The sequence below is a fragment of the Saccostrea cucullata genome, unplaced genomic scaffold (assembly GCF_032062105.1).
Source record: "Saccostrea cucullata isolate Sc308-1 unplaced genomic scaffold, CSIRO_AGI_Scuc_v1 ctg45, whole genome shotgun sequence".
Lineage (NCBI taxonomy): Eukaryota > Metazoa > Mollusca > Bivalvia > Ostreida > Ostreidae > Saccostrea > Saccostrea cuccullata.
Window position 1 is genome coordinate 611,975 of NW_026939164.1, and position 23,902 is coordinate 635,876.

The window sequence follows — 23,902 nt, forward strand, 5'->3', positions numbered from 1 at the left end:
AATTATGAACAAATGTTTTATGGGATTGTGATAATGTACAGACCTTTCTCAACAACGTTGAGTTATATTGTGAGCAAAAGATAGGATGGCAATTTTCATTAACAAAACAAAATTTTATTTTGGGCTTTTTAGATAAAAACAAAGATATTTATTACTTGCTGGCCTTATGGATAAAATACTAGTGTTATATTTATACAATGAGATGTTAAGGGACAAAATTAGATGTCAGACTTGCGACTTTACGTATCAATTTTTTTTATGAAACTCAAAAATATTTAACATATAAACAGTGACGAGGAGGTTTTTGACACCAACCGGAAACAATGGAATCAATTGTTTTTAAGTTGTTTTAATAAAATGTTACCAATTTAAATAGTCTTACTCATGGAAATGAAGTAACATGGCAATTCCCCATCTCTCTCTTTCTCCCTATCTCCCTTTCTCTTTCTCCCTCTCTCTCTCTCTAAAAAGCAGGGGATGCTCACTCCTCTTTGGCACCTGATCACACCTATGATGTTTGGAGGTCCGTTTTTGCTCTGCTTCTATTTTGCATTGTTTTCTAGACTTTGGTCTTGAATACCGTTCGTTATTTCCCTATGTTTCATACAGCTGTTTCATATTTAGATGTTACATTGGTACCAAATCGGCACCTAGACAGTAGACTTAAAGATAAACGTAATGACTTCGACTTCCCTTATTTATTTGGGATTATGCCATTTGCATATGGAATTGAGGTCTCCAAGTTAATTCAATGCACAATGGTTTGTTCTTCCTCGTATGAACTATATTCACTCACCAATGAAGGACATTAAATATCTCGTTAAAAAGGCAATTTTTCTGGGTCGATACAATTTCCTTATCTGCAGATGCAATTTGTCCTTGGTCGACTGGTGACCGACCTAATTTACATAAATTTTACACTGAATTGACCAGTACAAAGGAGAAGCTTACTCCTTCAGAACACCTGGTCCCATTTGTTTTGTGTTTGCTGTGGTCATAATTTACATTGTTTAATTGAACTTTAAAATAAATACAACCTAATTTAACCAGGTGTTATCCTTTAATGAATTTCATATTTTTGTTAAAAAAAAAAAAAAAAAAAAAAAAAAAAAAAAAAAAAAAAAAGAAAGAGATCATTATGATAGTTCAAATGTTGTCCTAGTGTAAAGAAACCTACGAGTAACAATAGATTTAATGCTTTTTCAATTATACAAGATCTACTGAAAATATTCATGTTAGATATGAAACTTTCTTATATGTGGTTTTGAATTTTTGTAAACAAATTAGATAATATTGTTGTACCGTAAGGATGCTTTATTTTATATATTTGTTTGTAAAGAGAAGGAAATTTTGTTAAAAAATTGAATTGCTCTTGCCAATTTTTATCCAGGACAGTATGTATGAAATTAACAGTTTTTCTCCTCTTTCTCTTGCCTATATTTCAAACATAGATAAAACTGTTTTGTAGGGGGAATTTCAGAAAATACTCAAAGTAGCCCAAGTTGGGACAAATTAATAAAAATAGTTTTTCTCTTGTGACTTGAGCGATGTTATAATATGGGTTCATAAAGTACTTTAAGTGATCAAATTTAATAATAATAATTGTTACTGTAAGTGATCAAATTTAATAATTGTGTGCAGGTTATTTTTATATCAAATATTTCGACATGCAAGATAGATATACATGCAACATATTATGCCAACATGCAACATAGCTAAATTTAGCAAGACATAAATATGTTGATTTGTTTGAAAATTGCAATAAAATAAAAATTATAAAAAAATCTTAAAAAATCTCAAATATTGCCCACATGTGACATCCAACATGCTATATGCTACTTATTTATGTTAACGTGCAAGATAAATATGTTCACATGCAACTTAGATATGTTAACATGCAACTTTTTTATGTCGATATGCAACTTGATTATGTCGACATGCAACTTAGATATGTTAACATGCAACTTATTTATGTTAACATGCAACTTATTTATGTTGACATGCAAGATAAATATGTTGACATGCAATTTATTTATGTTGACATGCAACTTGATTATGTTGACATGCGAGATAAATATGTTGACATGCAACTTATAAGTTGCATGTCCCCAAAACATGTTGCATGTTTTAAATAAGTTGCATGTCAACATATTCATCTCGCATGTCAACATAACTAAGTTGCATGTCAACAGAGAACTTTTGCATGTCAACATATTTATCTTGCATGTCAACATAACTAAGTTGCAATATAAATTTGCATGTCAACATAAATAAGTTGCATTACAACATATTTATCTTGCACGTTAACATAAATAAGTAGCATCTAGCATGTTGGATGTCACATGTGGGCGATATTTCAGATTTTTGAAGACTTTTTATAATATTTATTTGATTGCAATTTTCTTGTCTTTTATTTGTTCAATTATTATTACCACTATCTTGCATGTCAACATATTTATCTTGCATGTCGACATATTTGAAAAAAAAATAACTTACACACAATTGAAATTAAACTATAATTAAATTTTTTATTAAAATTGAGGGGAAATTACCAAAAAAAGTAAATTAAGCAAGACGTTAATTTGGTTTATTTGTCTGTTGTTTAACGTCCATTTCGAATTTTTCACTTATATGAAGACGCCGCCAATTGCCGACGGAGAGCTATAAATTTTAATCGACAGTCGGGGTCATTGGGTAGTTAGGGATCTTTTTCTTGCCAGTATCTACTGCAATAGTCATTTAGTTTCATCTGATGTATCTTCACGTCCCGCAAAAAGACGTTAGATCAATTCCTTACTCCACGACTCTAGAGCAGAAAATCTACTACTGCGCTACAAAGACGATCGTGAATTCGATGGTTGTCCCCCAAAACATGTATTTTTAAACGAGAGGTAATTTGTGATTCGTTTTGAATAGAAAGGGAACTTTTACTTGGAGCAATGCGGAAGGAATTGTCGGTTGTATTCAATTTCAGTAAATTTAATGCCGGATCCTCTTGAAAAAAAAATTAGGTACTCGATCCGTAGTTGATTTCATCTTACTATTCCAATGCTTGAAACTATTCAAATGTTTTTTATTTGTTCTTGGCATCAATTATTATTACCAGGTTATCTTATTTATGCAAATAAAAGGATTCTCCATAAGGTAAAAAAAATCATAATTAGTTGAACTATCATATAATTTCATTCCATATGTTTCATTATAACATATATAGAGGGCTTTTGAACTCATGCAAGGTTATTTTCTTTCACAGAAAAAGTGTATTGCGTCTGGTAGACTTTACAAAAAGTCATACTGTGCGTTTATACAGTGTACCACTCACCTTGCGTAGGCACGCATTCGTGATCAAGTTTGTACCTATACAATAGTCATTTAGCATCTATATTTCCTCTTGCAAAAAGATGAAACATTTACAGTCAAATCAACGAATTAACCTGAGATTGAAACTATGTTTACATTGTGTAACCTTGAAACATTTGAAGAATAGTACACGGTATTAACAGCACTTTTGATGGTATACGCCAGTATCAATGATTCCAAAAAATGCTTTACAACATTGATGGTGGTGATTACTTTGAAAGCCTGCAGTTTTATTACGACATACAACAGCAGAACAGGAATATAGGAAGTGTGTAGGTTTGCTCAAGCCTATGTAAATGTACACAAGGATCTTTTTTGGATTGTTTTGTTTTTACTTCTCACTAGGTACGTTAAAATATGCATATTAGTTGCTCTTTGGCATGAGAAAGAATGGGCAACTGCATATATCTAGTCGAGAGCTGAATGGAAGCAACTATTTTTTATAAAAAAAAAATAGGTCGCTGCTATATATAATTTTCGAGTTGAAGGCCACAGGTATTTGTCTTCTCATGTAAACGTAAATTCTTCTTCATAAAACGGGACACAATCATGGATCATTTAATCTCCAAAACGTCATAAATATTGTCAAAAGAAAACTCAAAAATCTTTGAATATGAGTACTTGGTAAAACCATACTGGTTTTAACAAAATAATTTTGCAATTGACCAATGACAAGGTAAATAATTTTTTTTGCATAAAGTGTTGAGAAATTAAACGTTTAAATGCTAATGATTTGGTAAAGTTTTGTAAATTAAAATTTTCCAAACGTTCTTTGGATTTTTTAAGGAGGCTGGTGGGTCAACAAATTAATCCCAAATTAACCACCGGATTTAACTTATTATTTATTTTTTTGATACAGTATCTTAAGCTGTCAACTATCATTTGGCAAAGAAAAAATGCATACATTTTAGTTTTAAAATTTGATCAGTTTTGTATATTTTTATAAGGTGCTCTTCTTTTAAAGGAGATAGAAATAGTCTGAAAATGGCTGCCACCCCAGCCTCTTTAAGTACCCACTATTGATCATGATGTACACCTCTACTCAAAAATCATACTAGTAAATGTACAGTGCTCCTGAAGTTTCTCCTTCATTGCTGTCAATTCTTAAGAGAGAAATAATGCGTCACAATCAATTTACAGAATAGAGACCATGGTATTTCTTTTTCACTAGTATACTCCTCTACAACACCTGATCCCACTTCTGGTTTTTTTGAGGTCCGTGTTTGATCTACTCTGAATTTGTTAAAATGGACGTTTGAGCTAGAATTTTTTTAATCTCCATATTTAATAATACAAAATATTAATAGGTAAAACATGAACCCTGGAAACATCATTCCCGAGAGTGTTTTTTTCAATATTTGGTTCTTAGGAGCGAAGGAGGCAAAAATATCTAGTACTTATTTCGGTTACAATTGATAAATGATTAAAAGAATATTTTTGCCAAATTTATGCGTAGATGAATATTTCCTTTTTTTGCCGATGATGGTATTTTTTTTTTTTTGAAATAATGCAGAATCTCATCTTTGAGTTTTTCATATTGACTAGGAAATTGCTCAATTTTGGGTGTTAAATGTTTTCCAGTTACTTGAAAATTCTAGATATTTTTTTTATGAATCTAGTTGATATCCAGTGTAGTAATGTTTAAATTTCCTTGTATTTGGTTAAGAGAAGAGATTGAATTAGTAAAGCGCAGAAGTGACCAGTGATGACACTACCAATAATTATTATAGGGGTTGATTTATTTAATAGATGGAGGGAAGTGGCATCCATATTGGGATAATAAGCATTACCATTAGAGCTAGACCAGCAACCACAGAAACTAAATAAATGAGTCCGGGAACCCACATTGATAAGTGAAATTGATTGTGCAGAGTGATCCATTTCTTAAAAAGTCGTGGAATTGTGTTTATTTCAGATTGCCATCCTTAAAAATATATGTTGTGAAAGTACGTAAAATTTATAGAATCTAGGATCACAAATTTTATTTGAATTACTTCTCACATAACTGGAACTTTTCAAATTTTTTGCAGTATGATTATTCGGTTCCTATGATTTCTGTTTTTTATGACAACGGACCAAATTAATGAACATATATTTAGAAATGGTTAGTGTTAATGCCAAAGATGATTAAAAGTAAATATCCATGTGAAAAAGATAAACTGAAATCAAGTATCATTTCAATCAATTCAACTTTTTATAATTCATGTTATTATTTAAGATTATTAACATGATAGCAAAAGACATATAACAATAAAATATCATAAAGAAGAATGAACAGATTTACTTGATGTCTACGTAGGTTGGCAACAATGCTTTTACGTCATGTTTTTGAATAGAGGCCTAAGATTTTTCTTGCAAATCCTGACAAATGCAAACTTAACTGGGCATTTCTATTTGTAACATATCATGATATACAAATAAACATATAAAAAGTTCAGTAGAATAAAAGTAGAAAGGTATGTTTGAGAAAGATTGTTCTTTTCATCATCAGGGAAATTTTTCAATAACTCAGAAGAATCCTGTAGTTTTGCTACATTCTAATAAAACACAATGATCATTTTCATCAATGTTTTATTTTTTTTAATGAACATATTTAATTGAATTGTACACAAAATTAATATATTATCGGATTTTATCTTAATGTGAATCGGAATTTCATTGGTTTACCTAAGTAACAAGGAGCCACAAAATCAATAATGAAAAAAATAACAATATGAAGAGAAAAACCAAGTCAATGGATGAAAATTATATTTTTTATACAAAAATTGACAGATAGTGTTATTACTAATATTTGTCACTGAAATCTAACAAACTCCAGAATCTCTCCAATGCTGACTGGCGTTTTTCTTACTAATTGTTAGTCCATGATTTATACACTGAATTGAAATTTAACGATCACGACAAGGAGTACACGGTGTGTGTAATATTACTCCTTCATGGCACCTGATCCCACCTCTGATGTTTTAGAGGTCCGTGTTTGCTCTGCTCCTATTTTGTAATGTTTTACGGACATTGATCTTGAATACTGTTCGGTATCTCCATATACAACAGATGTTCCTTTTTCTTCTAATCATGAAATTTACTGAATTGTGTGTAACTATTATCCTGACTGATACGAAAGATTCCATAAGTACTATAGTCTGCAAAACACCCTTGTTTATGAATAAAAAAATGGTCATCTGAAGGTTTTCTTCAAGACCTTATATGCTCCCAGAGTTTATAGGTATTAGGGATCAAATTGGTAATGAGAGAATATGAACGTGCCTGCTCTACTCCTATTTTATCCTTGCTTCGAAATTAAGCAGAATAATGACACAGGGCATAAAATACGTGAATGGTGTGTACCTTTAACGAGAGACGGAAATAAAAATGGGAGGATATCGAATATTTATAATCAGTTCAAAGAAACTCATAATTTATCATGATTTGCAGCAAAAATCATTATATCTGAATGGGAATAATTTGTTTTGTAAACGAAAGTATATGTATTCTTTGTATCTAACATATTTTGAAAATTATGACTGTTTATTTAGCTGAACGAAAATTATGTAAATGTAAAAATTGTAAAATAATTCATCATGCAAATATAAAAATATTGAGAGAGGTTGAAGAGGGGATCGAGGTAATCAAAATAATATAAATATGTGATTATTAGTTGTAGACTTTTATGATGCAGTAAATTTGTTTTCCTTAAAACTAGTTCAAATTAAATCTTGTGGTAAACAATCTTCTTTAAAGAAAACAGTTTAGGGGTGGGTTTTTTGACTTAATTTAGACGTAACAAAACATTGCTTAACGGACAAGAGAGAATCAAACCTTGACAAACAAATACAGACGAGAATAAAAATGGCCACAAATTGATTGGCAAGACAGGAATGTTTCCGAAAACCATTTATTACGCCTTTTCCCTAAGCTCCCACGTGATTAGTAACATCTTTTATTCAAACCTAAGTAATATGTTATATCCATGATTAAAAAGTATGTGCTTGATATTCAAATTTCTCTTTTTTTATGCTCTGATACTTGAAAATAAAACACCAAGCTGTGCGTTAAAATTTGAAATTTATGATTAATAATACATCATGCATTAAATTAACGTCGTGCATGCGAATGATCCGATATAACGTAAAAAGTTAGAATTTTCCATATTCTATTAGATCGATATATCAAAATTACTAGAACAAGCATACTTTTTTCTTTTTTGCAAAAATAAAATTTTCTTCAACGGATTTATTTCATCCAAAAAAAAATGAATTTATTAAGTTTTTTGCGGTATTACAGTGAGCTTGACACTAAATAAAATGGCCTTAAACTAAAAAGAAAATTAAGAAGCTTGTGAAAATCTTTGCCATATAGCAGAAAAAATGTTAAAAATACAAAATTTTAAGAGTTACAATTATGAATAATCCCCTTGTGTAATGTCTAGAAGTTTTTCGAAATTCTTAAACAAAAGCTTGGAGTTAAAGGATAAGAGAAGCATTATAAGATCCCACCTCTGATGTTCTGTTGGGCCGTGTTTGCTCTGCTCCTGTTTTATATTGTTTTGTGTACTTCTGAGCTTGAATACCGTTCGTTATTTCCATAATGCAAAAAATGTTAAGATTGTAACCGTAAGAAAATCAAAAGGTATACATGATTTACAATGGAAATCATTTAAAATATTGGTGAAGTACTTATAAAAACTTTTAAGCAAAGAAACTTATAACTGACCAAGGAAATAATGCCGCAGAATGGACCCCTTGTCTGCTAACAGGTTGCAACAAGCATTAAATAGGAACAATTGAAAAATGAAATATTTCGACAAAAGAAAATTCTTACGGATGACAAATATGAGAATACTTTTATCTATCCTCAGAGGAAGAAATTTAAAGGGAGACCTCATCCAATTATCGCCAAAGTTCAGACGTCAATTAAGTGTAAAAGAGTACATAGATTCTGTTTGAGCGGGGAGGTTCAGTAATACTGGTACTACACCTAAAGGAAGAAACCTCAATGGCGGACAATTTTAAAATAAATTGAAAAAAAAAAATGAGATCTACTTTAACATTGTAGAGTACCACATGGTGCAGATTTATGTAGTTAACAACATAATTTTAAAGTAGAAAAAAAAATACATATCCGATTTCCTGAAAATTAACATCAATATAAGTTCATTTTTCGTTGATTTTATAATAAACACTGAATTATTGACATATCTTAAAAAAGGACCAATGTTTTCATCCTCAGTAAAAGATTTATATTTATAAAATCCTGTAGCTATAGTAATTTGACATGTTGAGTCAATGCCTATTAACACCGTGTCGGACATTGAACTGTCTCATTAGTGAAGAAGCTAGTGATATGAAGTACAATGCTGTTGAGACTGAAGTGCTTTGTTTTTTCTTGACCACTCATTATGCATAAATATAAATGAATTTTCGAAGAGCGTGGTTTATGGTGATTTTTCATATTCTAATCAACGGACATACAATGTAAAAAGAAAAATACATTGAGCAAATCTAAAGAGATATCTACATGCAAGAACTTTGAAGGAACCTTTGATGAATTTTTATAACGCATTTTAGCAATTAGGCTGTGTTGAAAAAAAGTGATGTTATACTTTTATTTGCGCAATTTTACTCTGATGTTTGCATATTTTTATCACAACATTATCATTATAATACCATTCAAACAGAGTTGAAGAGGATTTAGAAACACCCTTGTGTGTGTTTGTTGTTGGGCAGTAATAGTATTTAGTAAAACGGAAGAGATTGATTGATAGATTGTATATTACTTAACGTGCCTCTTGAAAATATTTCACTCATTTGGAAACGCCAGAAAAAACCGGAAGTGATGTAATTTGCATTGGGATTGACGTCTAATGCTGTGTTGATTTATAGAATGCACTGTGCGAAGGGATGCTCCGCTTTACGGTGCCCTTGTTATGTTCCCCAAACGAAGTTGGGGAACATATTGTTTTTACTCTGTTTCTTATTATTATTATTTTTCTTCTTCTTCTTCCTGGGTACTTTTTTGTCCGGGAATGATCTTGTAAACTGTTCGTCCGATGTAGGTAAAACCTTTTTAGGGTCAGTAGACATGATATGTAGATTTGCGGAATCAAGGTCATTTTGCGCGCACGTGCTTGCAAGAGCGCGCACGTGCAACACGTGAAATGACCAATATAATAGATAGAGCCGCAACTTTTCTTTTTTTTGATGAAATGCTTTGAAACTCATAATGCGAGGATATATTATAGTAAAAACATGACGACATGGTCAAAATTGCAAGATCTCACGCGCATGCACGTGCGCTTCGCTCTGATTGGCTGACACTAAAGTCTCAATATCTTTCTTGTTTTTTGACGAAATCCTTTAAAATTTTAAACATAGCCATGCATTATGATATCCTACGTGATATATAGCAATTATCATGAAAACACGTGCATGCACGTGCTCTGCAATCTGATTGGCTTAAACTTTAAATAGCTATAACTCCCTTGGTTTTCAACCAAACAGGATGGGGTTTGGAACATAGATAGATATAATAGACTCCTACAAGAAAGTATGGTCACCATGCACATGCATACACATGTGTGTACGTGCGCTGCAATCTGATTGGTTGAAACTTTAAACAGCTATAACTCCCTTGGTTTTTAACCAAACGGGGTGGGATTTAGAACAACGATAGATGTTATGAACTTCTATAAGAAGGGATGGTCACAAGCCCGTGTAGGCACGTGTGTGCACGTGAAATGAGCAAAATCAAAAATACACTTGAATGAGCGTATTTTCTAAAAATTTAAAAATACTTTCATATTTAGTATATTTAGATATATAGATCATGTAGACATTAAGCACATGCATTCACATGCACACGCACGCAATGCCAAAATTTGAATGAACTTGGTACACTTCTGGGTAAACGTTGTTAAAGTCTCAAAAACAAAGAGTTTGTCTTATTTAATGAAGCTTACAGGGAATATGGCACCAAAAGGGAGTTGGGGAGCGTTTGGGGAACATCTGTAACGGTCCCCGTTACAATTAGCACTAGTTTATGATTGATTTGCTAGCATGTTCACTGCTGACTGTACGTGTTAGGTTCAATTGCTCTGTAATCTTCATATTATATCTAACTTAGTTATGTCTGAATGAATATTCATTTTGACGGATTTCGATGATAAACATGTATTGGCGAGGATCAGCTTTGTATGTTAATCACCCATTATGCTTATTTTTTTCAAAACTTCTTTTCCATTGGTATTCCATTTTTCTAGGGATACGTGACGTTTTGTGTCCATAAACTAAAATATAGTATCTCTGTTTTAGGTGGTAATACTTAATCACTAGCTCTCAGCTTTGGCATCTTTATTTCCACCAAAACTAACTCAAATATTATATATCAAATAACCCTGGTTCTTTTACTTATGACGTCTTTAATTTGCTTCAAAATGAGAGTAATTAATTAAAATTAAGTTTCTTCAACCTAACACATTACTCCATAGGAATTCAACGTCAATGTGACCCAGTCGGTAGAGCGCTCTATGATAGGAAGATCCATTTAGCTTCTACTACAGCAAATTTAATCAAATTTCGATAAAATATAAGTATATAGAAACTGTTCCTTTGCCTATAGCTGGCACAAAGTATTGAAACTGTGGGCCTTTCGCATGAGACCTAAAACACTGAGGCCCCGTGACACTTTAGGCGTCGGTAGGTTTAATAAAGTTCAATTTTCAATTGCTACAAGTTTCGAATAAAGGTTTAAAACCCTTAACTGAAATATGATGGAGTCACAATATTACTAAAAATTCTAGATTGGGGCGTTCGTTTGATGTTTAAGGTCTTATTCGAGAATTTTCCCTCATATGGTGACGCCACTATTTGCCGGTGGAGAGCTGTAAATGTTGTCCTTTACTCGGCACTCAAGGCCATTAAGCAGTGAGGGATCTTTTTCGTGCCAACACTTACTGAGAGAAGGGAGCTCGGTTTAACGTTCTCAAACCCGCGACGTATGGATTGACTCCTTACTCCACGACTCTAGAGCACATGCTCTTACCTTTAGCTTTTTGTCGACTATATTGGTACGTAAAACAACAAATACTGTAGATTCCTTATTGTTCGCGAGTACTTATTATCGCGAACTGACCCGCGATAATCGCAATTATTATAATTCGCGAGGGGAGAGTTGATTAACAGAATTTATATAGTTTTCAGCACCATAAAATATTGCGAAAATTAATTCCTTTCGGTATCTACAGTAGTGTAATACAAAGACAGGGAGCACTATACTCATATTAAATGAATTTATTGTAAAGTTCATCACAGTTAATTATAGAACAGAATTATTCATTATACCGCTACGCATTACACATAGATGACTTTATTATATTGCATTCGTACAAAGGATACTTTAAATATTATTTTCTTTTTGCTTAATACATATATATTTACATTCAGTGTGATTTTCTTTATAATATCCATTAGAAATCAAATCTCTATATTTGCATACCCACTGCTTTCTCCCACTATAAACCTGCAACCTGCAATTGCGTTCACAGGCCTAAAGACGCAACTGCTCCTGCTATGAGAGCAATTGCTCTATCAATTTCCTGTGGAACAATTTCTACTAGACCTGTTTAACGTGTCGAGAAGTATATATATGAAACTTTTCGTGAAAGGAATAAAAATAAGTTTTTAATAATATTCTTTGAGAAAAAAGAAATTCGGAATAATTAAATTTGCTGATTTATATCTTTAAAAATTAAATTTTGGTCAATGTATTCAATTGTATAATAAAACTTTTTAAAAATTGTAGAAAACTGCCCTATTTTTATTTTTTGTATCATGCATATTTGTTCAAAGAACGATAACTCTTCACACTTGGGTAATAACATTCAGAAAACTAGTATAACTAGTATATCGACTTCAAGAATAATATTTCAGCTATTAAAAATAAATAGAAGAACTGAAAAAAATATAAAAGCATTCTGGAGAAATAATCATTATAAAAGCGTCATCATTTTTCGTCATAGTGTTAAATCGTTGATTTTTGTTAGAGGGTTTCAATGACGTTGATCGATGGCGTCACAACTGCATCAAAACAAAATTTAAGAGAATGTGTTGACGGCGCTGCTTGTATCCAGATAACTGTGTTTGAGAGGGAAATACTTTTGTAATTGTTTGTGATTTATTAGATAAAAGTATCATTGATCAGGTGTACTGATGTTAAAGCCGTATGTTTTTCATTAATAAAAACAAGAAGCAGCGTCCTTATGTAAGTCAGGATTTCCTCTGATATTCTTAAAAAAAATCAAAGAATGCAAATATAAGTAATAAACAACGATTATTCAGTGAACATAGCATTATGAATAGCAATAGCTCTGCTGGCATATTTTCCATGATGCGCTAGCGCGCATCATGGAATATGCCAGCAGAGCAATTGCTATTCATTACGCCATGTTCACTGAATAACGTTGTTTATTTCTTAAATAACACACGCGAAACCTTGTCACCGCGCGTTAGAATCTACAGTCGGAACTATATGCATCTTCAATACTTTATGATCACCAAAATGTACAGTGTTTGACACAATTTAATAAAAAAAAAAATATTAACCCTGTTGAATTAACGAAAAAATTCAACAAATATGCATTTAAAATTAGTTTGTCACTTTTTTCCTCGCAATGTTCGTTTGCGTTATTTAACTTTACGACGTCACAAACGGCCCTTACGTCTATAAAGCACACCAGTTTTGAAGGGCGCTGAATTCCGAAATAACAATTATATGTAGGGGAAAAATTAAAGAATGTAAATATAAGCATTGAATTCATATTCTAACGCGCGGTATTCAGTTCAGACACGGCCAGGTGTGTTATAGGACCGGAGACATCCCAAAATATGAATTCAATGCTTAAATAATTATTATCAACTTAAAGTTAATTATACGATTTACATGTTCATCATTCGTGTTCCGAACTCAACAATCTTCTACAATAGAAGAAGACAAAATTGTTAGATTAAATGAAACCCGAATATTCTTAGATATCAAGTGACTTTGGCAAGATTTTGTCGTTAAATAGGTTGAATAATGACAAAGTTAGTACATCAGAATATAGCATAGTGGGTTATTAATCAAAATATTTCAGCTTGTTAAAGCTCAAAGCAAATATACTTAAGCATTAAATTCATATTTTGGGATGTCTTTGGTCCTATAACACACCTGGCCGTGCCGACAAATTAAATACCGCGTTAGCTCATATTTACATTCTCTAATTTTCCCTCTTCATAATTGTTTATTTAGCGCCCTGCAAAACTGGTGTGCTTTATAGACGTAACATCCGTGTGCTTAATAAATGTAATAGCCGTTCGTGACGTTGGAAAGCCGTTTGTGACGTTGGAAAGTTTATTAACGCAAATAAACATTGCGAGGAAAAAAAGGACAAATTAATTTTAATGCACATTTGTTGTATTTTATGTTAATTTTAAAAGGTTAGTTTTTAAAAAATGAAATTGAGTCGAAACAATATACATTTTGGTGTTCCTAAATATTGAAAATGCATATAGTTCCTACTGTGTATTCTAACGCGCGGCGACAAGGTTTCGCCTGTGTTATAGAAATTTGAACGTAGTGAATCGTTAATTTATTACGGATTTCATAAAGAAAATTTCACTGAATGTAAATATATTCATTTATTGTCATCACTGTATTCCTAATGATTTCACGCAAACTGTATTACAAATCCGATATAATGATGTGAACAAAATATGGAAGATCGGTAAGAAGTTTGAATCACTGGAAGCAGATTCGTATTCAGTGACGTATATGGCGTACATTTGATAAGTTTAGATAACAAAAATTAAAAAAAGATCTTTCTCTTTCTATTTGCTTTTTACCTTATATGATGAATGATCCTCTCATGTAAATTAAACAGTTTAAAGCAATAGCATTTCAAAAATGTCAATGACTCTTACTTGTGTAGCAATATACAACTGTATATATTGGAATTATGTCTCCCAGTTGATTTGATACGCAAGAACATTTTCTATATATATGAATAATTTCTAACAGAAGCAAGCTATAGATAAACAAGTTCATAAAACAATAAAAAAAATTAAAGTCCCGTTTAAAGTCATATGGCTGAAAAAAAGAAATTGTCAGTTAATACAATCGATCATTATGTCGAACTCTGACAGGCTTTTTCTTTCTAATTGTTAATTGTTAGGCTTTCTATATACCCACTGAAATGTCTACGGGTTGCCTGAAAAAGTCAAGGAATACACAACGGGTGTGAAAGGTTATTCCTTTATGGCACTTAATCCCACGTTTGATATTTAGGTCCGTTTTCTGTTGTGCTCTGTTACAAGGCACTTTGAAAAATTACGCACTTTAAAAAAAATTTCCAAGGTGCATTAAATTTGGGACCAAATCAGCGCACTTTGAACAAATATAATTTCTTTTCAAAGTGCGTTGATATCGACCATATTAACGCACTTTGATAAAAAATGTGTATGGCTTGGTCAATATTCTTGAATATCTTAGGTATGATACATTGTAAATAAATTGAACTTTTTGGATAACTTTTCAGTGATAAGTACGTTACTTCAGGATGTGAAAGTGAGCGATTTGGATTTTTCCAAACTTTGAAAATTCTTTCTTTCTTATATGTTTACTGTACTTATTTTTTTCCAGTTTACATGCATTCAATGTAAACTAAAATTTATTGAAAGTTTTCAACGTCACACCAATATATTTGGGGGTAGCATAGGCATCAGTACCGGGGGGGGTAGTCACACAAATGTTTTGCAAAGATACACATAATATACGAATTAAAAATTGGGGCTTACCTTTGGGTGGGGGTGTGTTCCTCTTTCAACTGTCTACCCAAAGTAAAAATGAGTTGGTCTGAGAGACCTTCTATATACTCATCTTCTCCTTGTTCTCAATGAGGGTTAATCAATACATGTAAATTAAAATTTTTTTCGAAAGATAAAATTATTACAAATAGATTCTCTCAATTACTAAAATCTAAGTCAAGATATTTTGTTTTATACATGTTTTTTCAAAGTGGGTTAAATGTCCATATGGTAAAAATGTTGATGTACACTTTTAACGCACTTTGAAAAAAAATATTCAAAGTGCGCTGAGTGCATGTGTCCCAAATTTAACGCACTTTGAAAAATGTTTTCAAAGTGCCGTGATTTTGTCCCAATTTTAACGCACTTTGAAAATTTTTTAAGTGCGTAATTTTTTCAAAGTGCGTTGCCACAGTGCTCTCTCCCCCACCATTTTTATTGTTTATATTAAAGCGGACTTTTGAGCTTGATCGACTGCTGTCCGTTATTTCCATATTTGATATCGTGGTTTCGGTAAGAAAAAGTTGATAATGTGAACGTGAGCAATCGTTTTGAAATAATAATTTAGAAGAAAATGCTCAGTAAAGCACTTTATTCTTTGGACTGATATTTTTTAGTTTTTCACTTTATTCCGATGTTTGTTCATCAGTATTTTTTTTGACGCTTTACTATTATGCATGTTTATTCCGATGCTGTTTTGGTACTAAGATCTTATTTATATAAGCCTTCTGGACTGGGGTATGTAAAGTACAAAATAAACATCTTTTTCTTTGCTGCCCATCAAAGTTTTGAAATCAATTTTTCACTAAAATATTTCAATACAAGTTTCAGATTGTTAAATCTAAAACTACTTCGTCATGATCTGTTTAAAACAGCTATGTACTTTTAAAGAGATTTAGGAAATGACCCACATTTAAAACATGAAAGCGGAATTCTGTCCAAAGCAAATTACTTTACTTCCTTCTGAAAATTGCATACAAGAAATCGTATGCTATCGCTTCCCCAGAAATTTGTAATGACTCAAAGCATCAAAGTCGTGTCATAGGATGTAAAAAGCTGTAGTCATTCCTTTTTGTGATCAGTATCTGTTGAAATGCTCGTTAAGATGAATATGAATTTAATCACCTCGCTTGTTCTTAATTTGAATATCATGCCTTCATTAAGAGAATTTTAGCGTACATAATGACTGCGTTGTCACTCCTGTTCTTCCAGTTGTTAGATAAAAAGAAAGAAATTGAAATGGCCTCCCTAATTCTATCATTCATGAACTTGAAAAAAATATATTAATGGTAGGATTAAATGATAAGATGATCATTAATTGTAGTACCTTTCAGATTGATTGTTGTTTAATGCTCCTCTCGAAGATTTTTCACTGATATAGAGACACCACCACTTGCTGGTGGGGAGCTACAAATTTTGTCGTATCTCGGCACTGAGGGCAACTGAGCAGTGAGGAATATTTTTTGTAACGGCACCTACTGTGACACAGGCCCTCCGTTTAATAAAATACGGTCTCATCCGAAGGACCGGTCTCCACTTTACACAGTGGGATTCGAACATGCAACGTAAGGATCGACTCCTTACTTCGCGACTCTAGAGCAGACGCTCTAACCACTGCGTCACGCGGGCGACAGTACCTTTCAGAAAACATTTACAATCATTTTTTTCAATGGTAGACTTCGAATTGTTCCAAAATAGTAATCTAAAACGTTGTTAATAGAAATGATTTAAAGAAACGTTCGTTGGAAACAAAAAATCAGATATGACTCACATTTGCAACAAAATAGCAGAATTCTGCCAAATATGACGATTGATCCCTCCGTGCAGAAAATTGCATACAACATACGATATAAATGTGTAATCACTTCTTCGCAGAATTACAGGTAGTTAGGATGAATATGAATTTAACTGCTTAATTTGTTCTTAATTTAGCTAGTATATCATACCTGCATCGAGATAGAGAGTAAAAAAAAGATACAATGACTATAACAATACCCTTTTTCTGTCAGTAGAGATGAATTATTGTGCTTGTTAAATAGGTATGTCTTCGGAAATTCCACCATCCCTGCACCATGAAGATAGTTATTTAAATGACTTTGTAATTGAATGATAGGAGTTAATGATGATTGAGAAGAAATTGTTTTTTAAGTATTTAATTGGTATATAATGACAAAAAACGACAATTTGATTGTGATCAATGGTTAAACATATAAGCTGAATCTGTAATGATGATAAAAAATCGAATTTTCGAAAGTAGACTATAAATTAAATGAGTGAAAATAGATCTCTACACCATTAGGCATAGACGTTTCATAATATTATACGCTACTTTTTTTAAATCTTAAAATATTTCTTATGCATACTAAAATTTATTAATACACTAGTAATGCACATGGACATTTAAATGTATAAATTATACATATATTCATTGATATAATATATCACCATCTCAGATACTGTGAGGTATGTTTTAAAATCAGTCACACAACGTTTCACTTCTTATTCTAGACCTTGTAAGGAGGCGGTCAGAATGATAAAAAAATTCATCCAGATTTGATAAGTGTATACGCTTCATTTTATCAGAGAAAATATATGTGAATCTTCAAATAATTTAAGATTCTTTTTAAAAAGGATGAAAAAAAAGAAGATATTTTCAATAGTTTTCTTTGTTCTTTGATTTTTATGCCGAAACATGTCACTTTTACTCAAACACTGGCAAAAAACTAGTACAACTTTATAAGGCTGTAATACGCGATAATTAAGCCTTCCGCCACATAATGAAAATTAATACACCTTCGTGAATGTTTGCTTTCATTTAAATCTAAAATAGTCATATTACTTCACGCATATCATGATTCTCCTGCAAGCATAAATCTTTTTTAAATTCTTTTGATGAACAAATATATGAAATGAATCCTTAATTAAAAAAAGGTTATCGCAAGTTTAAAAAACAAATCTTCCAATAACATCCATGAATTTAAACTCTTTTCACGTATTTTTATATAATAATAATAGACATATAAGGTGAAATGAAATATATGGAGATAACGAACAGTTGTCAAGCTCAAAAGTCCATAAAACAATTCAAAATAGGAGCAGAGCAAAGATCGACTACCAAATCATCAGAGGTGGGATCAGGTGCCATGGAGGAGTGAGCATCCCCTTCCGACTGGTCACACCCGCTGAGTGTTCTTTGTCATGAGCGGGAAATAACGGAAAACTCCGTCTTCAATTACGTCAGTCAGCATTAAACTCAATGATAAAATGTATTTGCTGACAATGTCATTGTACAGACCAAGGAACTTATGAAATGTAGTCTTTAAACAAGAAGCTGATATTCTTGTTTCATCAACTTGTTTATCAATAATTTTCCTCGTTTTAGAAACTGTACATACCTTTTCAGGAGATATGCCAGATATAATCTTGTATATGTATGATATTATTTTGTTTAACGTCCCTTTCGAGAAATTTTCCCTTTCATTGATACGCCACGACTGACTGGTTGTGACGTCACAACTTACATACATCGGTAGAGGGCTGTGAATTTAACTACGCACTGGGGACCAATGAGCAGTGTCAGATTTTTTTCTTGCCAGCGCATAGTGTGACAGGGGACCTCGGTTTATATGGTCTCATATGAAGGACCGGCCGACGTCACGTCCTGCAGTGAGATTCGAACTCGTTACGTAGGGATCGACTCCATTGACTGTGGCAATTTCGATAACAAATTCTCTAACCACTGTACCACGCAGGCGATGTAAACAAAACGAAAGTACGAGGGCTGTTCAGTAAATTATGTCTTGATCTCTATAACATACAACATAAAAATCATATGACATTAACTTTGGCTTTCTCTTATAGTTGAATTTTTAATAATCTGATAATCGTAAATGTGACGACTTTTCATCATATTGTTTCATTGTAAAATTGATTGATTGTATATTGTTTATCGTCCCTCTCGAGAATTTTTCACTCATATGGAGACGCCACCACTTGCCGGTGGAGAGCTGCAAATTTTGTCCTATACTCGGCACTTAGGGCCATTAAGCAGGGAGGGATCTTTTTCGTGCCAGCACCTACTGCGACACGGGACCTCGGTTTATACGGTCTCATCCGAAGGACCGGTCTCCACGTCCCACAGTGGGATTCGAACCCGCGACGTAAGGATTGACTCCTTACTTCGCGACTCTATATACAGCAGACGCTCTAACCACTGCGCCACGCGGGCGACGTTTCATTGTAAGAAGCTGGGAAAGAAAGATTATTTTAGGTATACACCATTAAAAATAAATGACAAAGAATCAATAATCAAAAGTAAAAGTAAAAGCTACTGGGATATGTGATGTTTACAGCGATTTATGTTTGTCTAAAAGGTACATGTCATGATGGACAGGTGGATTTCAATGATCAAAAATGACAGAATAGGCATAAAAAGTAATTACCTCCCTTGGCGACCACAATTATCAAGAACAAAAGTAATGTTTATAAAAATTCAACAAATTATCACAGATGATGTCTACTTGGCTTTAAGACGCTTAGCAGATGTGGTAAGCATATTTTGTGGGCTAGATCACAGTGTTTTAAAGATACAGTTGACACTGAAAAAGCTTAGATCTCAATGGCTAACCTTTGTTTTAACAAATCTGTGAAAACGGCAATGTGTAAGGATATCCAAACAACTATGAAAAACAATCCAAAATTGTAGTTATTCATATTTGTCTGATATTATATAAGGTAGACCCCTGCATACATTGCTTTGAACCCCAGATAAAAAATTTATAAGATGCACTTAAACTAAAAACGCAAAGGTCCGGGAAAAGCAAAGAAATGCCAGAGCACAAGGAAAGTATTAAATGCCATTTTCTTCGAATTTAGTGGCCTTCTTGATCAGATTTTTAGTTATTTCATTATCGTGGGCCCTTGAATTGGTCGATAAGATATTGCATTGAAATTACGTATCAACAAATGAATAGGTGACACATAAGAAAAGCTTATACACGTAATTGTATTAACGATTTTTTATACTCTGAAAAGTCAAATTAGGTCTGACTTTAAATGCTGTCCGACTGATTGTTTTCCAAAAAATTAGATTTGATCCATTTCAATATGGATTTATGAAAAGAGGGAACAAGAATCAGAAATCTGCTTCTTTAATTTTCTTCATAACAACGCTCCCACCCACAAGTCATGAATAGTAAAGGAGTTTGTATTTTATTTTGGATAAACAGATAGTTTACTTAGTTCTTTCCGACTAATTATAATCGCCAGAACTTGGACTTGTTTCTTTTTCAAAATAAAAAAAAAACATTTTTCAGAAAGAAGAAACAAGTCCGAGAAATCGTCGGTTCTGCCATTTTTAGCATACGAATGGCATACTCAAAAATGGGTTTAAAAACATTAGGATTTAGATAGATATGTTACTAACATTAGTTTCAATTAAAGAAGAGTACTTAAAGGAAACCATTGAGACAAAATCATTGAAAATTTTTCTTTCCGAACACCGAGGACATAATTCATCGAACAGCCTTCTTGTCTGTTTTGATAATCCTTTGAACACTATTTTTTTCAAAACCTTTTTGTCTATCTTAATTTCATTTCTTGGAACCTAGGGTTAGACGTACAGAACTCGAATCAAGGCAATATTATGTTTTGAAACGAGAAACCTATTTTTTACTGTAAAAAAAGATTCTTGGTTCTGAAACTTGCAATATCTGAAACCCAATACGTGTACGTCAAGAAGAACTGAACAAAAAAGCAATGTACGTGATTGTTTTCTCAATTTTCTCTTCTTTGCGTCACTGACTTTTTTTCGGGTTATTTTTCCCCATGAAAATAAGAAAATTTTATATATAGAAATTATATATTATGTTCAGAAATTAATCGAGAAAATTTACTATAAACATCAGAGAATAGCCAGCCCAGCTATTAGCTGTGATAAACAAATGAAATGTTTATTATATATTTGTAATGTGTAGACTATTGATGAAAGAAATACTATAAATAAAAGCATAGTTATATTTTGAAGGGGAAAATATTTTTTAATGTTGGTGTTATACAAATGCAAGTTAAAGGTGTCTAGGAATATTCAGAGTTTCCCTTTATTTCTTACATGGTATTTTCGGGAAACCCAACTTAAGATTAATGAGACAAAGAAAAAGCTTTAGTTTGTAAACTCTTTTAGAATACCTTCCTGATTCTTGCTCAGCGGTTTAGATAAAAAAAAAAAGAAAACTCTAAAAGAAATGTCATGTTGACCTTTAGTTTGATAGAGCTAAAATAAAAATTTAGGAAATCCGAAAGGTTATATAAATTAAGACGAAACATATGGAGATAATAGGCATATAAGGTGAAATGAAATATATGGAGATAACGAACAGTATTCAAGATCAAAAATCCATAAAACAATACAAAATAGGAGCAGAGCAAAGAAGGACCTCCAAAACATCAGAGGTGGGATCAGGTGCCATGGAGGAGTCAGCATCCCCTGCCGACCGGTCACACCCTCCGTGTGTTCCTGTCATGATCAAGAAATAATGAAAAACGTCTGTCAGCATTTGACTCAATGATAAAGTCATTGTATCAACCATAGAACTTTCGAAATGATAACTTTAAACGAGACTGCGGATATTCCTTTTTCTGGTCATAAATAAACTTCAAGACTACATGTATGAAAAGTGATATTATAAAGTTAGAAAAAAAAATTAAAATCTGTTGTCTTATTGGAGTATTTAAATTGATATTTTACAATGTATGCTCCTGAGAATAAGACATATTTTTTTAAGCACCCTGATTATCGAAGTGTAAAATATGATACATTGATTTCTAATATTTCCAATAGTATGTTCTTTTCTTTATTAATGATAAAGCATCATATTTAAGTTCAAATTGTATCTAAATTTGCTCATTGCTTTTTCAAAAATAAATCTATAATATAAATTTGTAAAAAAAAAAGGGTGGAAGAGAGGTGGGTTTGTATAAAATGCACTTTTTCATTGCATTGATATAGTCATTCAGGAAAAAGCAACTCAAAGCAGTTAAGTAATTAGAATAGCAACGTTTAGACTCAAAGTGTTATTAGCTTTGTTTTTCTACTTCTTGTGGGGCGGGAGGAAGCATGAGAAGGTAATTCACTTTTTTAAATTAAGAAAATCTCACCTTTCCACGCTGACAGCAGACAAGTTTAAGATGGAACTAAAGGCCGACAACAGCTCCGTAAAGACCGATAACTTGCATAAGCCCGGTCCTAACTGCCACTCAATCTTCACGAATTCCACAGTATTATATGGCACGCATACCACGAGAAACAGGATGTCCGCAGTTGCCAGACTTATCATGAAAGACGCTGTTATGGACCTCATTTTCCGACTGCATACCACAGCATAAATAACTAGTATATTTCCTGCAAGACCGATCACAAATGTTAGGCTGTACACTAGGATTGTGGGCAGAAAATGACCATCTTTGATTGTCCATGACTGTTTTAAGGAGTCTATGTCCTCGTAGTACATGGAATCATATATATAGTAGTCTTCCTTGTTCGTAATATTCTCCGACTCATCGGGCTCCATATGTTTCGCTGTTAGTCTCTCAAAGAAGTATAAAACTACAAGATGTTTCTTTGATTGTTTGAAAAATATTTGCTGTTTTGGCGAGTTGGTGAAAGTTACGAGCACGTTGCATGATGACTTTCGCGAATAACCATTGTGTATCAGATGTCGACTCCAATGTATGAAGTCGATTCTCTCTGTTCATCTGAATCAATACTGTTCTTAAGGCGCCTTTTATATAGGGAAAAAGTCAACGCTGGTGGAATAATTGTTGCTCAGGCTTGTTTTCAAGAATTAGCTAATAAACAATTAATTTTGCACAATTTAACACTACAAAATTGAAAACAACAAACACATATTATAATGGAAATTAAAGGTTAAAAAATGAAAATCTCAAATGAAAAAAAAATAATGTTGAACATCCCATCTTTGTATTCTCATACTTTTCATAAAATATATATATTATGCCTTATGGCATTACTTTGATAATTCGTTCTAAAAGAAATATTATCTTCGCTTTGTGGATGATAAAAAAAACGGATACAAATTATATTTTTCAGAAAGGTTTCATATTCAGTTTAACTTGGAAAAAATAAAATGTTTCAAATTAAGAAAGTAAATAAACACTTTAAATGAGACTGTTGATAACTTTGAATCATCAACTTATTTGTCAATCGCTTGTGTTGCTTTAGGAATCGTTCCTACATAGCATACGCTCTTTCGTATTGAATCACTTGGGATATATGGACCACAAATGCAGATGATGAGAGCGTATGCTACAAATAAGGGAAGTAAAATCTTAAGGACATATCTTCACGTCGAGTTGAAGGCGCCGCAAGTGTCTTCTTCTTCTCACGTTTACGTATTCTTTAAATTCAGATTTATATGAATACAAAAAAAGGGTGAGGGGTTCTAATTACTGGAAACAATTAGTACCCAATCGGAATTCCGACAGATTGTTAGAACACCTGATCTGACATTGTCGATCAGAATTGAAAAAAGTAAAGATAACAAACAACGATCATTCTCTTAAAAACTACAGAAACAGAAAATCTACAAAAGGGTATATTCACGGACCCCATGGAGATCTATTGTGGGGACCAGGAGGATTAAAAGCCCACAGTTCGTCTCCCACATCCGCCATGACACTTACGATTTACT

General features: G+C 32.5%; 1 protein-coding gene across 1 annotated transcript in view; it reads right to left on the reverse strand.

Annotated features, from left to right (window-relative positions):
• Window positions 1–22,816, reverse strand: part of LOC134252405 (G-protein coupled receptor 54-like) — a 45,918-nt gene extending 23,102 nt beyond the window's left edge. The window contains exon 1 of the mRNA XM_062734876.1: window positions 22,350–22,816. Coding sequence (XP_062590860.1) covers window positions 22,350–22,762 — 413 coding nt within the window. The 5' untranslated portion in view covers window positions 22,763–22,816. The remainder of the gene's footprint in view (window positions 1–22,349) is intronic.
• Window positions 22,817–23,902: the final 1,086 nt, after the last annotated feature.